At 37.2% G+C, this 13,481-nt stretch overlaps 1 protein-coding gene across 1 annotated transcript in view; it reads right to left on the bottom strand.

Annotated features, from left to right (window-relative positions):
* LOC139725434 (calcium uniporter protein, mitochondrial-like) overlaps positions 1 to 8,310 on the bottom strand; it is an 80,285-nt gene extending 71,975 nt beyond the window's left edge. The window contains exon 1 of the mRNA XM_071636509.1: positions 8,167 to 8,310. Coding sequence (XP_071492610.1) covers positions 8,167 to 8,250 — 84 coding nt within the window. The 5' untranslated portion in view covers positions 8,251 to 8,310. The remainder of the gene's footprint in view (positions 1 to 8,166) is intronic.
* Positions 8,311 to 13,481: the final 5,171 nt, after the last annotated feature.

Here is a 13,481-nt window from a genome sequence, read left to right as displayed (position 1 = left end):
GTCCCATAGTACTCCATTAGCATGATCTGGTTGCATTCCATGTTACAAGTACACAATATATTTTTCTTCCACAATATTGACCAATGTATGACAGTACTGCTCAAAAAAAAAAAAAAAAACGACAACAACAATTTTGTCATGAAGGAGCATGGCATGTTTCAGAGTACAATATTAAAGATGGAAGGAGACTAGGCTACCTTTGAAAAAGTTTTTCTCAATTTTTTTTCCCTTTAATCCTGGAATATCATACATACTGATTTGTCATAGAGGAAAAATATACTTCATTGTAGTATTTAAGATTCATTCTACTTTGAAATACCATCCTTCGCCGAGAAGTGTACACTGTACAAGCAGACGGATAAACAGGAACTGAACATTGACCCATGACTAACGAGTCCATCTCCAGACTTGCCTGGTGCGTGCTTCTCCTATATTTTATCCTGGCAACAATATAGCATGTCCTGCTTATCCTGTGATGATCACTTATATCAACGGTATCCATAGATGTCAGAATAGGATAAGAAAAGGTTATGTAATGCAGCTTGGCTCGGTTCGTGGAAGCTTCATTAGTGTACAGTCACACAGAAGTAGACGAGCCCAGTTTAAGAATGTTAGTACGTCAAGCGCCATTTCAAACCATGTTCAACCTTACATTGATACTGTGGTAGAGCATAACCTATTTTGTGCATTCTCAAGACTGCATCAGACACTCCGCAAAAGTTATTTGCACTGCATTACACATACCATGTACCTGATTTCAGCAATGCAAGCCCAAGTACATACAGTACAGATCAGAGCATCTAAGTTAAGGCTAGTAAGTTCATGATCGCTACATGATGAACAACTGATCGCTTTAAATTCCGACAGAAAGGTCAATTGCTTGACCTTTAAATAATGACTCCATAGGGGTGTCCTCTGTAATATCATCGAAAACTTCAAAATATTGTCCCCATTTGGGCAAGAAAGTATATTCATCTTTGTCTTCTGCAATGCTAGTATGTTCCCTTCCCCTGTTCAATATTTGCGACACCATTCAGTGCCATCCAATATATTCAAATGAAATTTGACATGGTAGCTGATGTAAGCTATTCTTATTCATCCAGTTTAAGGAGATGATAATGTTTATGAATTTGAATAGAATAATCCACAGAAAGCTAATCAATACATTTTGGCAAAATCCGAGTTTATTTTATTTTTTTCATTTTTTATTCACCAGTAGATAACCATCATTTACAACTTATATGTGATGCAAGGCATATAATGACTTCTTTTTCAAGGGATTACAATAGAGAGACAGGCTACAGAGTGGAGGATGTGAAAGAATGAAGACTATCGAATGAAAAATCGCTTCTCCTCAGCTATCTCCTTGCCATCTGCCCGCCAATCCTCGTCTGAAACCAAGGGCAGGACATCAAGATGCATCCCCAGGGATTTAATTAATGTTGAGTGCCCAATGGGGGGCTCAAATTAAAAAACCAACAGCATCAATCAATTCATCAACCCTCCTGCTGCAAGCTCGTGGGTGACAGGGCGAGACGGAACTGATATTACTGACAAGTTGCCAAGGCACTAGTTACTGTAACGGCTGCTCCATCTTCATCACCCCCCCCCCCCCTTCCATTTCTATCGATATTTATTCCATAATTTGTACAGGGAATTAATAGCAGTGCATTCTTCATGGTCTTTCATTTTTCTCTTCACTAGCTAAGCATTTGTATACACATAATATAGATCACTACATGCATTGATCATTAATCTGATAATGCAACATGCTATCATACTTGCCAACTCTACCGCTTTGGGTGGTAGACTACCGCTTTTTAGAGGTTTTGACCGGCTACCGATTTTCTCTTCTGATCTACCGATTTTGTAGCAAACCTACCATAAAATGAAATGAGAGTCATATTTTCCCTTCATTGTGCATTGATTCCCTAAAATAAGCTAGTAATCAGAATACTAATAATAATTTCAAGGAACTCGTTCCTCAAAAACGCCGTATTCAGCCAGGTTAAAAGGTTAAAAAGCATGCACCAAATCTCATATTTTGATATTGAAAAACAAGAAAAAAGTCCACACCGTGTCCCCCTCCCACAACCCCCCCCCCCTCGCGCGCACGCGTGCTCGGGCTTGGTCGCTTCGCTCCCACGCAAAATCTACCTCTTCAGGATTTCAAAATGTTGGCAAGTTTGTGCTATATATAATTGGACAAAAACATACTGCCTGAGACTGAGCAGTGTGTAGAGAGGATCAAACCATAGGTCATGATCAAACTCCCTCAGCCAAACTTTGGATTGAATTAAAAATGTAAACTCTGCAATACTGTATATAAAGCATGGGTGGCAAGTTGGCTTGGTTGGTAGCACGTCTGGTACCTTGCCATCAAATGGCCTGGATTCAAGTTGCAGTGACCCGAGCAGAGCAATGTCGCTTGCTGTCATGCCTCTAGTACAAGGCATTCTACTCTCTGTCCCTCATGTTAGAAAACATGATATGGAGATCCTGCGTATGAAAACATCCAAACTCACACGAGATATCTTTCTTCACTTCCCTCACAGTGAACAGGGTAGAGGGCAAGTCCAAGATAACACGCGCGTTACGTATGGGACATTCAGAGACTTTTATGACCTGAAAAATAGTGTTAATGGCCTTTGATCATATTGAACTTTATCATGGTGATGGATATCTAGGAGAAGTATAATCATGTAAAAGATTGAGAAAAATGACCTTGACAATTATATTCTAGAAGAGAAAATATGTGCCGTTACGTATGGGACCAGAAAAATTTTGTTTTTTTGAACATTTTTTTCAACCTCAAAACTCTCTGAAAGTATTTCATTCTACAACTTGTAACTCACTATGATGAAAGTCACAACACTCAAGATTATCACAGGTAAGTTTCATGTCATTAGGCAAAAAGCTCTAATTACAGGTTCTAATTAAAGACAGACATGACGTGTTACGTATGGGACAGTTACGTATGGGACACTTTGTCCCCCATTCATTTAGTGTGTGGAGAACCATGTTTATGGGTATTTTGCATAATTATTGAAGTAAAATCAGTTGAAACTACTCAAATACTGATCCAGATTGTCAAGGAAACAATATTCCCCAAATATTCACCATCATAGTCATATTCAACCATATTTTCATATTTTTATGACCAATCTGAGTATGCATGCCCTTTGTCCCCCATTCGTTTAGTGTGTGGAGAACCATGTTTATGGGTATTTTGCAAAATAATTCTGCAAAATACCCATAAACAAATTTTTGCATAATTATTGAGGTGGAATCAGTTGAAATTACTCAAATACTGATCCAGATTGTCAAGGGAACAATATCCCCCAAATATCTACCATCATAATCATATTCAATCATATTCTATATTTTTCATGACTAACCTGAGTATGTATGCCCTATTTTTTATCAGGATAGTTACTACTAAAAAATTGAATAGTTTAAAGTGTTTACTTCCATTGAAGAAGGGCAGTTTGCCATTTAGTTTCAATAAAAAACAACTTGACACAAGAAATATTAATTTCAATAGATAAGCAATACCTGCTGCGTGGAATTCCAGTAATCGAGTAGATGTATGATGTCTGTCTAGCAGTCAGGTCATTGATTTGATTCACACCTCAGTATGTATGTACCCATTAATTTTGTTGTGGCTGCTATTGAAAACTGAATAAGGACAATTTGTGTATCACTTGCAATTTAAAAAAAAATCATTTTACTTTATTTTTTTTTTTTTGATATCACAACCGTTTCAATTTGGATCTCCATCAAATTAACTTTGAATTCCTATAGTCTTACAATTGTATGCTCTTTAGTAATTCATATTATTGGTTTCCAGTCATCTCATAAAATGTTGAAAACTGAATCCCCATTTCTACAAAAACTATACCATCCCTTTAATGCTGATTTTCATTGTGTATTTTGCCATCTTCCCCTCCCCCTTTCTGAAAATTGTTCAGTCAAGTTCATGTATTGTTTCAAGTGTCTATAACTCAAAAAGTAGCTACAAAGTTGGGATGCTTTCTTCAGGATGATTGACCATTTGTGTACAGAGAGACCTTCCCAGCTAGCTACATGCATTCACATGCAATATATATGAGGATGTCCCATACGTAACCCATTTGTCCCATACGTAACATTATTTCAATGCCTTATAAAAAAAATTTCTTTTACTGTTTTTTCTTTTTTCTATGGTATTTAATTTCTCTAAACAATAAATTAGAACTTTCCAAAAGGGCATTCAAATAACCTTAGCAATTTCAGAAAAAACCTAAAAAAATGACCTCATTTTGTTACATATGGGACATCTCATGATAGGACACAAGCTAATTTGCATAATCATTTGCATAATCCCTAAATTTTCATACCAAGTTAAACTATTTGATGAACTTCTTATGTCCACATATTAATCAAATATCATTTGCTTTCCTTTGGATAAAAATGAATTTTTATAAATGTCCCATACGTAACGCTGTGTTTTACATTTATGCAAATGAAGCCCTTGAAATTTGCATAAATTTACGTAATATAATTTTTTCCTCCATGGAAATCAAAACTTCAACTCATAAGCTTCAAAATGATACCAAATATGTCAATATTGAGCAAAGATGAAATTTTGCCTTCTGAGGGGACCTTATCTTGGACTTGCCCTAGAAACCCTATGGAGAAGTCTGTCAAATACCCACACACACCCAAAACAGAGCCCAAAGTTTCTATAACAAGTATAAAATGCTCTACTTCTATTTGGTTTTCAATCAATTGTTTTTCACCATGTTCAAGTCACACAATGCAAACAATGCACTGTAGGTACATGTAAGCCTACAATGAACAACTCCTATTCCAAAAACAACACTAGTATGATATGTATTCATTTTTGCAAATTAAAACTTAAAAGCAAGCACAACACAGTTTTCAAATAAGCAGTTACTAGTCATAAGCTCTACATAAAATATAACCCAAAAGCAGAGACTCCAACTCTCCCGTTTTCGACGGGAGATCTCCCGCCGAAATCCCATTTTTGCAAAATCTCCCATTCTCCCGCTTGAGAGTTAATTTCTCCCGCCAGGGCTCTGTGTCTCCCGCTTGAAATGATTTCTTACTTAATATCATTGTATGTTGAAAAAATAAGCCTTAGATAGCACGAGAGAGCATCTAGAACCCTAGAGCAAGGAACTTCGCACATATCAAATTGGAGTCTCCCGTTTGCTAGGAGTTTCAGGCGGGAGAATCTCCCGATCAGAAGGTGCTTAGAGTTGGAGTCTCTGCAAAAGTCCTTTGGGATTGTTGTGGGGGGGGGGGGGGGAGGGTAAATGCAACAAAATTTCAGATTTCAGCAACAGAGTTTTGAATAGCAAATTAATTTTCTGGCAAAATAGAACATCAGGAAGGAAAAGATACATTTAATCAATACCGGATACATTGTAAACTTGTTGTTAACCTCTACTTGAAAATGAAACATTATTAAAATAAAGAAAAAAAAAAAGAAGAATACCAGTACAAGAAAGCCTTCAAACTAATTATACTACCCCTGTAACATTGTAAATAACTGTAGCTCTAGGCATAGTCCACCGAGCAGAATGCATTCTATAGCAAAATGATTCCTATTATTATCAAAACTTGTAACTAGGGCTTTAAGTGTTACCACTTGAAACATAATACGGATCAGCCACATATAAGGAGAATAAAAAGCCTTGAACGCAGCATGACATGAGGGGGCGGGAAGCAGGACTGACTACAGGGAAAGTACAAAGGGAAGCCAAACAAATGGGTACATGTAGCATTGGGATACTTCTAGGTCACAAAGGAGATCGTACTGAAGTATCAGTCCATCTCTCTTGCCTTTGATAGAAAGGGATTCCATGGAAAGACCCAGTAAAGGGCTGAACTGCTGATAAAGCTTATTACACTCTCCAAGTGAAATCAATTGCTTCAAACCAATACAGAGTGTACAATCCATCTTTTCTCCTTTACAATAGCACCCTTTTCAGTGATGAGAATTAATCTTGGTGCTCTGTAAGCTAGTCATTACTGTAAGCATCAGCCTCTACAATATTCAGTAGCAAAATGCACATAGCAAACTATTCAAAGGGAATGTACAAAATTTTTCGGTCATGAAATTTATTTTAGGTTTTTCTTTCAGAACAACAGACAAATTTCTCACTGTGTACAACTTTGTCCTACATGTATTGATCAGTACCTGACATGATTTGTATCAAGGAAAATTTCATGTTCATGTTTTGTGAACTACAGTTTGTAACAGCCAGGACAACATGAAGTACACTGTACATATCCACAGATGTATGTAGGGCTCCATGTACAATTGTACTGTGTGTTGAACATTTGAAATGGTGAAATATAACTGTAATTGACCATGTATTTAACATATTGAACAATTGTATTTGATACATGTCATAAACTCTTTAACTTTCCAGATCAGTATACAATTGTGTGCACCAGCATGTGTCTCCAGGCTAAGTCTGCACATAATAGATTATAAACAATCTGTTGCTGGGACTCTGCATTCAATCCACTTATTGTAGGTGCACAACAAATGCTAACCAACTTTCTCTGTGCTTACATGACAAGGTCAATGTCAAATACTGTAGTGATGGCAGCAGAGTGCTGTATCTGAACAACTGACAAATTATGTCCGTCATATCACATATCAATATCATGATGACTACTACAGTCTCAATGTTATGTCTCATAATGCGATAGCAGTATAAATAAATGGTATGCAGAGTATACAGTTTCTGTGGTCCAATCGGTTAGCACATTCCACTGTTAACTGAAAGGTCGGTGGTTCAAGCCCACCCCTGAGGAGCAAAAACGAACTTTTTGTGTTTTGGGTGTGAATTTGCCGAGTTACAAACTAATAATGGACTTGGCTGTTTCAAAAGCATAATTACAGCAAAACAGCTCAGTAGAACCAAGTTGTGTCACACCATTCACAGAGCCTATGGGATTAATAGACCTTGGCTCTTTTACAATGTAAAGGTAGAAACAAAATTAGTTCTACTACTACTAGACCTAAACATGTTACAAAGTAGAAAAATACATTCAGGTACCAGTACTTAAGTCTATTTTGGAAAACATAGACTCATACAGTCAACTCAACAGTGAGAAAGATCCATCTGTCCGGAGGAGTCTTTTATTTTTTTGACGTTATCGGCTCTCCTCAGGATCCATAAAGCCAGACGCAGTCTCCACAGAAGCAGAACATATCCATGATGACCAGATACAGACTGATCTTTCGGTCAAAGAGTCAACATAGTCATAGAAAACTCTAATGTTATATCAGGGTCTTTAACATACAATTAAGGTAGAGCACAAGGTTCAAGCTCAAATTATGCTTATTCTTTAATATTCAAAACATTTTCAATCTTCTATTTCCATACATTTGTAGATCTTATGTTAGATCTAGGTTTCTGATAGATGTGTACAACTGGTGTACAGTGTGTGTAACTGTGTGTGAAAGACGGCAGTGCCTTCTTGCCTCATCTTGGGTTTGTTAAAATTGAGAAAGACTCACAACGTTGGAGTGTTGATGCTCACACTGAGTCACAGACTGTAATCAAAGTCTAAAAGAAGTTGAAAAAGCAATTTTGTTATTTCAGCTAAGTAATTACATAGCTACTCAGCAATCACATTCTAAGATGAGAAACTAGAAATTTCTATCCCACTCCCAGGAAAATTAAAATAAAAGAGTTTTCTTGCAGTTTTGCAGCGCCAACTGGATGGGCGCTTCACAACACAAGTCACAGCGTCATTTAAATTATCTTATCAAAAAAAGAAAAGAATTCGAGATTCTACTACTAGGAACCTCTGCTCTGTCTGCTTTTTATGAATGTCACAACACACCTTTCCAGAACAGCTATTGCTACTGTCATCGAGTAGGGGAGAGGAGGCAGGCCGAGGACGGGCAAGTGATGGCCTGAACATCCTCAAGTCCCGTATACGTCCCCGCCCTCCTCTCCCCATACACTCGCAACGGGAACTTTTTTGCTCGCTCCCGCCTACCTTTCACGGGCGCTTCGCCTCTGGACGCTTCCAGCAGCTGCGGTCTCGCAAAGAAGGCGGCTGTCACCGTGAAATACACCCTACTATTTTTTCATAAATATCTTGGATTTTAGATCGTCGTCAAATCATACATACCCTGTACGTTGCAGGTCCTTTTCCAAATGGAAGTGTCCCTCGAATTTGGCAAGCCTGTAGACGGAAAAGGCTTCTAAATGCCATGTTTATTACAAGAATATATCGCAACTGGATAGTCAGTAACCAAACAGTTCTGCGGTACTCCCCTCCCACATCAAACTATACTACACGCGTACGAAGCAAGCTAGTACGTGTGTGTGTGTGGGCGCTAGGCAGGCAAAGGATAGGCTGCGACGATCCGAGAAACAGTACCAGCCTGCCGTGTGTAACGGTGTACGTAAAGTAAGGTAGCGTTGAAGAGAAAGTAAATGAAGAAAAAATAATCCGCTTCGGGTCGTCACACGTCTCGGAGTTCTTAAGATCAGTTGCTTTGTATCGAGGTGTTGCCGTTAGTTCGTTTTGCTAATTAGGGTGAAGTTACACGTTATAGGTTTTTGCTGCATGCATGGGCTCTGCAATGGTATAAGTGACTGGATCAATGTAAGATTTGAATACTGTCGACTGTATTTTTTGCATCCTTGAGAAACAGAGGTACAAATGTATATGTTTCCCCATTAGACCACATTATCATGATATCCCCCTAAAAGACAACGAGTTTGTTATCTAGCACGTTTGACGTACATGAGGGACATTTGTCGGGAAGATGGCGGTATTGATCCCATTATACCAGGTAATTTGACCGTCTTCCCAAGCACCTGTCTGCTTCCAAGATGTACATTGATCTAACATCGTCTGGCTGTAGCCTTCATTACCATCATTAAATTGTGGGAGTGGATAATTGCCTAATGACATGGCTCCAATAAAACTTAATGTGAGTTTGGGTGTACTACCACATTTTTATGCACACAAAAGCATGCCCCTCCCAGAAAAAGAAAGAAAAGGAAACAGAAGACATTCATAAGTTCAAGGGCAATGATCAGTCGTTAAGATACAATGTATAAGATTTGAGTGTTCATGAAAAAAAAAAAAAAAAAAACCTCTTCGGTCTTTTCAAAGTACATTAAGTGTACGTAAAACAAACTCATTGAGTGCAATAACTTGATGGGGAATTAATCATTTGTTAAGGAACAAAGATACACAAATATCATTATAAATTAGCCTAAATGAAATATTCCACTTAACCTATCCAGAATATAGACATATGATGGGAAAAGGAAATTTTAAAACCATCTATCTTATCTAAGTTGTAAGATCAACATGGTAGTAATCTGTCTCTTATCAATCTGACAATGGAATTGCCCCAGTATTTTTTTTTTACTTTTGAACATATTAAAGGGTGTGTACAGTTCTGGACGAGGTGAGGATTTAGCTTTTAACATCTTGCGAGATATTCAGAAACCACTCTATGAGATGTCAAAGAGCATGCCAATTCTAAGGGGTATCAAAAGTTTATTTGATGAAAATCGGTTTTGAAGTGGCCGAGATATCCAAAAACAAGGTGAAACAAAGGGATCCTAATAAAGCTGTGGCCTGTAGTCTTTTATTATTATCCTTTTTTGGATATCTCAGTCATTTGTAAACCAATTTTCATCAAATAAACGTTGAATCCTTCTTAAAATTATATGCTCTTTCATATTTCATAAGAGGTTTCTCATTATCTCAATTAGGAATGTAAAAAACATGAATCCCCACCTCAACCAGTACTGTACAGCCCATTTAAGGTTATGTACATTGTTTTGTATTACTTTATATGGAAGTAAAACCATTTGAATTGAATTGAACTGAATGTAAAAACAAATACGCTAATCGACAACCTGTCATGTCAAAGAATACAATAAAACGTGTATGAAAGGAATCGCATATACAAACCACAACTCTCCTTCCCTCCCACTTATGTACGTTAGGGCCTACTTCTCAACAAATTTATCTTAATTATTCAGCTATCATCTAAAAAAAAACATTGATTGTAATGAACATGAGGCCCCTATCCATTTCAAGCTTAATCGCTTACAGTGATGGTCTCCTGCATTATCTCTGTCATTTACTGGAAAATACTGTATATTTTATTTTATGTTCTTGTGTATGTATACTGCTCAATGCAATCACTTATGTGTATCTATTTGTGTACTGGTATCGATTTATTTCGCTGCACTTGCCATTAATTGTCTTTGTACTTTTGAAATTTGTATTCAATTTGTATGTTATTGAATGCAGAAATTAATCAAATCATATCAAAACCTATCAAACATGTGACTGTAATATCAATTTTCAAGCAAATAATAGTAATAAATAATACATACGATTTATATTGCGCTAAATCCTCTCTGTAGAGTGCTCAAGGCGCATACACCATTATTATCCCGTTCACTGGATAGGCCTACATTATTTCAAACTGTATAACACTGACAGTGGTCACTCTCCACTCCCTGGGGAGCATTCCAGCCAGTCGCCATCTTACCGGTGCGCACATGCCGATCAACCATGTTTGGCCCATTGTTTTCCCTTCTCTTTCAAGGCTGTCGTATTTTCAAGCTACATGTATATGCTTATTTGACGACAGTCTTCTGTATTCACACTCCCAATACATGTGCCATAATTCAGTCAGATCATTTGATTTACTTTATCCCGAGTGGTTCCCAATTGATGTGTTCTCTTATTCTTTTCTTTAATCTGTACACGTATATCTCAGTTTTATATTTGGATGTACACACTGTTAGACAGGGCAGAGCCAGGCAAAAACTGCCTTTTTTTCCAGTCAAGGTTTTCTCACTTGATTCTGGTACTTTAGACCATACTTTACAAAATAAGCTTCTGCGCCATCTTGAAATCTGTCCCAAGTCCAAGATGGCCGACAATTATCCAAAATGGCCGCCAGAGGACCTAAAAAGTGCCTTCTGTGGTTAAGATTTGTCTGGTAATGGGTTTTTTTTACTCTATTTGATGATGAATGGTAAGAGGAATAAGATTAAGTGAATTAAAATCAAAATCAGTTTCTTTTTTATTGCAAAAATCCAACATGGCCGCCAGACGCAGCTCCCGAAATTAATAAATGTCATAATAACCGGAGGGCCAAACCCTAAAAACTTGCTTACTTAACAAATGAGTTCCACTCTCTCTACAAACTAAGTAGACCATGCTTATTTTCAAATTTTTATTGTAACAAACAACATTCCACTGGTCTACCTCAAAAAATTTGTTGCGAAAGCCTCCAAATCCAAAATGGCGTCCAAGATGGCGGCCGTATTTAATGAATGTGCTATTTGAAAGATAGAATTTGATAGAAACATCAGATTTCAACAAATATGATGTCATATGAAAGAGAATAAAATTTCCTACAAGTTGATACCATTTTCGTGGGAGATTGTGATAATTGAATTGAGATATAAAGGAAAAACACTCATTTTTTTATATTTTTCTGAAAAAAGGAAAATCATGAAAATGCTTGATTCAGCATAAATCAGAAAAAGACCGAAGGATTATCTTGAAACGTTTTTAAGAATTTTGCTTAACATATGATTAATATTTGGAGAAAATTAGGGGTCAGTACCATTTGCGGTTCAGGAGTTATAATGTCTCAAACTTGAAAACTCACTATGTAAAAATGTCCACTTTAGCTGTGACAAGACCTTGTTGGTCGTAAAGAGAGTCTGCACGCGCCAAGACTACTACACGCACCACTGGCACTGACGCTTGCAGCAGTGCCAGTGGTGCGTGTAGTAGTCTTGGTGCGCGCAGACTTTTTTTGACAAACAAGAGTTTGTGCCTGCAAACTAACTTTTCATACCAAGTGGTAGCTCAGGTGACGCTGATCGTTATTATTTCAAAGTAGATTGTTCTGATATGTTTTTATGCCTCCGCCAACGAAGTGGCCGGAGGCATTATGTTTTCGGGTCGTCCGTCCGTCCGTACTATACGTACGTCCGGACGTACGTCCGGACGTCCGTCCCGTTTTGTTTTTGTCGATATCTCAAGACCCGTGTGGTGGTTTTACATCAAACTTGGTATGAGGGTATATCCTGGGGATAATACTTTGTTTGGATTTTAGGGTCATGGGGTCAAAGGTCAAAGGTCACAGGTTATTTTGTGAAAAAAAGGTTGAAATTTCATGTTTTTCTCCATATCTCGCAAATGGTTAAAGGTATCTTCATGGAACTTAGTATATATGCTTGTACCGATGGGCAGTGATTACTAGGAAAGTTGGGGGTCATGGGTCAAAGGTCGGGGGTCAAAGGTTGAGGTCAACTCCTCAAAATATCACTACTTATATATATGCAATGCCTGAAGGTTTGTTTTTTAACTTGATGTATGCATGTATTACTAAATATATATTCTGTGGGAAGTTTTTGCCAAAAGGTCAAAAGTCAAAAGGTCAAGTGAAAGTGCTTAATTGCACTTTTTCCTCCATATCTCGAAAGTAACTCAAGGTATCATCGTGAAACTTACATATTTATGCCTGTTCTACCTGACAGTGATTCTCTTTGGAACTGTGAGGTCAAAGGTCAAAGGCCAGGTTAAGATAATGCTATTTTACCATTTGATACTGAAATTATACTTTTTCTCAATACCTTGAAAATTACTCAATGCATAAACTTATAAAAGGGTCAAAAATCAAGTAAAAATCATCAGTTCCCCAAATACCTGCACTCTGACGTTTTAATCATTCATCCAATTGAACCTAGTTCTAGGAAAGTGAACATTCAGCACATTTGTGGCAAACCTGTCATTTTAATATTTTGCCAATTGTGTGAAACTGTCATCACACATTGTCAAGACATTGTACTATAGACCTATTAGGAGAACCATGCATTATGGCGGAGGCATACCAGTCGCCGTATAGCGACATTTCTAGTTTTTTATACTAAGCTGTCAACAGTTATCAATGTTACGGTTTCTTGAAAAGAAATGGTGATATCTCCGTATGTTTTAGGCTTCATTATATATATATATATATATATATATATATATATATATATATATATATTCTTTCTTTTTACATGGTAGAATGTTTTGTGATACAACTAACCTGCACATATAAATCGAATGTGGTATCTCTTCCAATGGTAAACGATACCTTTAGTGTGTTGCGTCAGAGTCAAATCTTGATTGATAATTTGATATGTTTTTAGAATTTCTTGTATTGCTGTCTATCATATATATTGTCCTTGTTTAAACCATATTGAGGGTTTATTTATTCTTTTTTTGGGGGGGGGGATGAGCTCATTTTAGTGTTTGGGTAAGGCCCGATCTTTGATTTAAAAAAGAAATGCTTCTGTATCAAAGATATGCTTTTGAACTTGTATGTTACTCTGCTGTTGTAGAAACGTGAATGATGATGGCATATGTTTAATAATATCTGATCCGTACATGTCCTTGAA

This window comes from Diadema antillarum, unplaced genomic scaffold (genome assembly GCF_040938485.1).
Source record: "Diadema antillarum isolate AM-2024a unplaced genomic scaffold, OU_Dant_1.0 seq00000041_RagTag, whole genome shotgun sequence".
In the NCBI taxonomy this organism is placed as follows: domain Eukaryota; kingdom Metazoa; phylum Echinodermata; class Echinoidea; order Diadematoida; family Diadematidae; genus Diadema; species Diadema antillarum.
The sequence above is the reverse complement of the archived record's forward strand: the minus strand, read 5'-3'. Positions and strand labels throughout refer to the sequence as shown.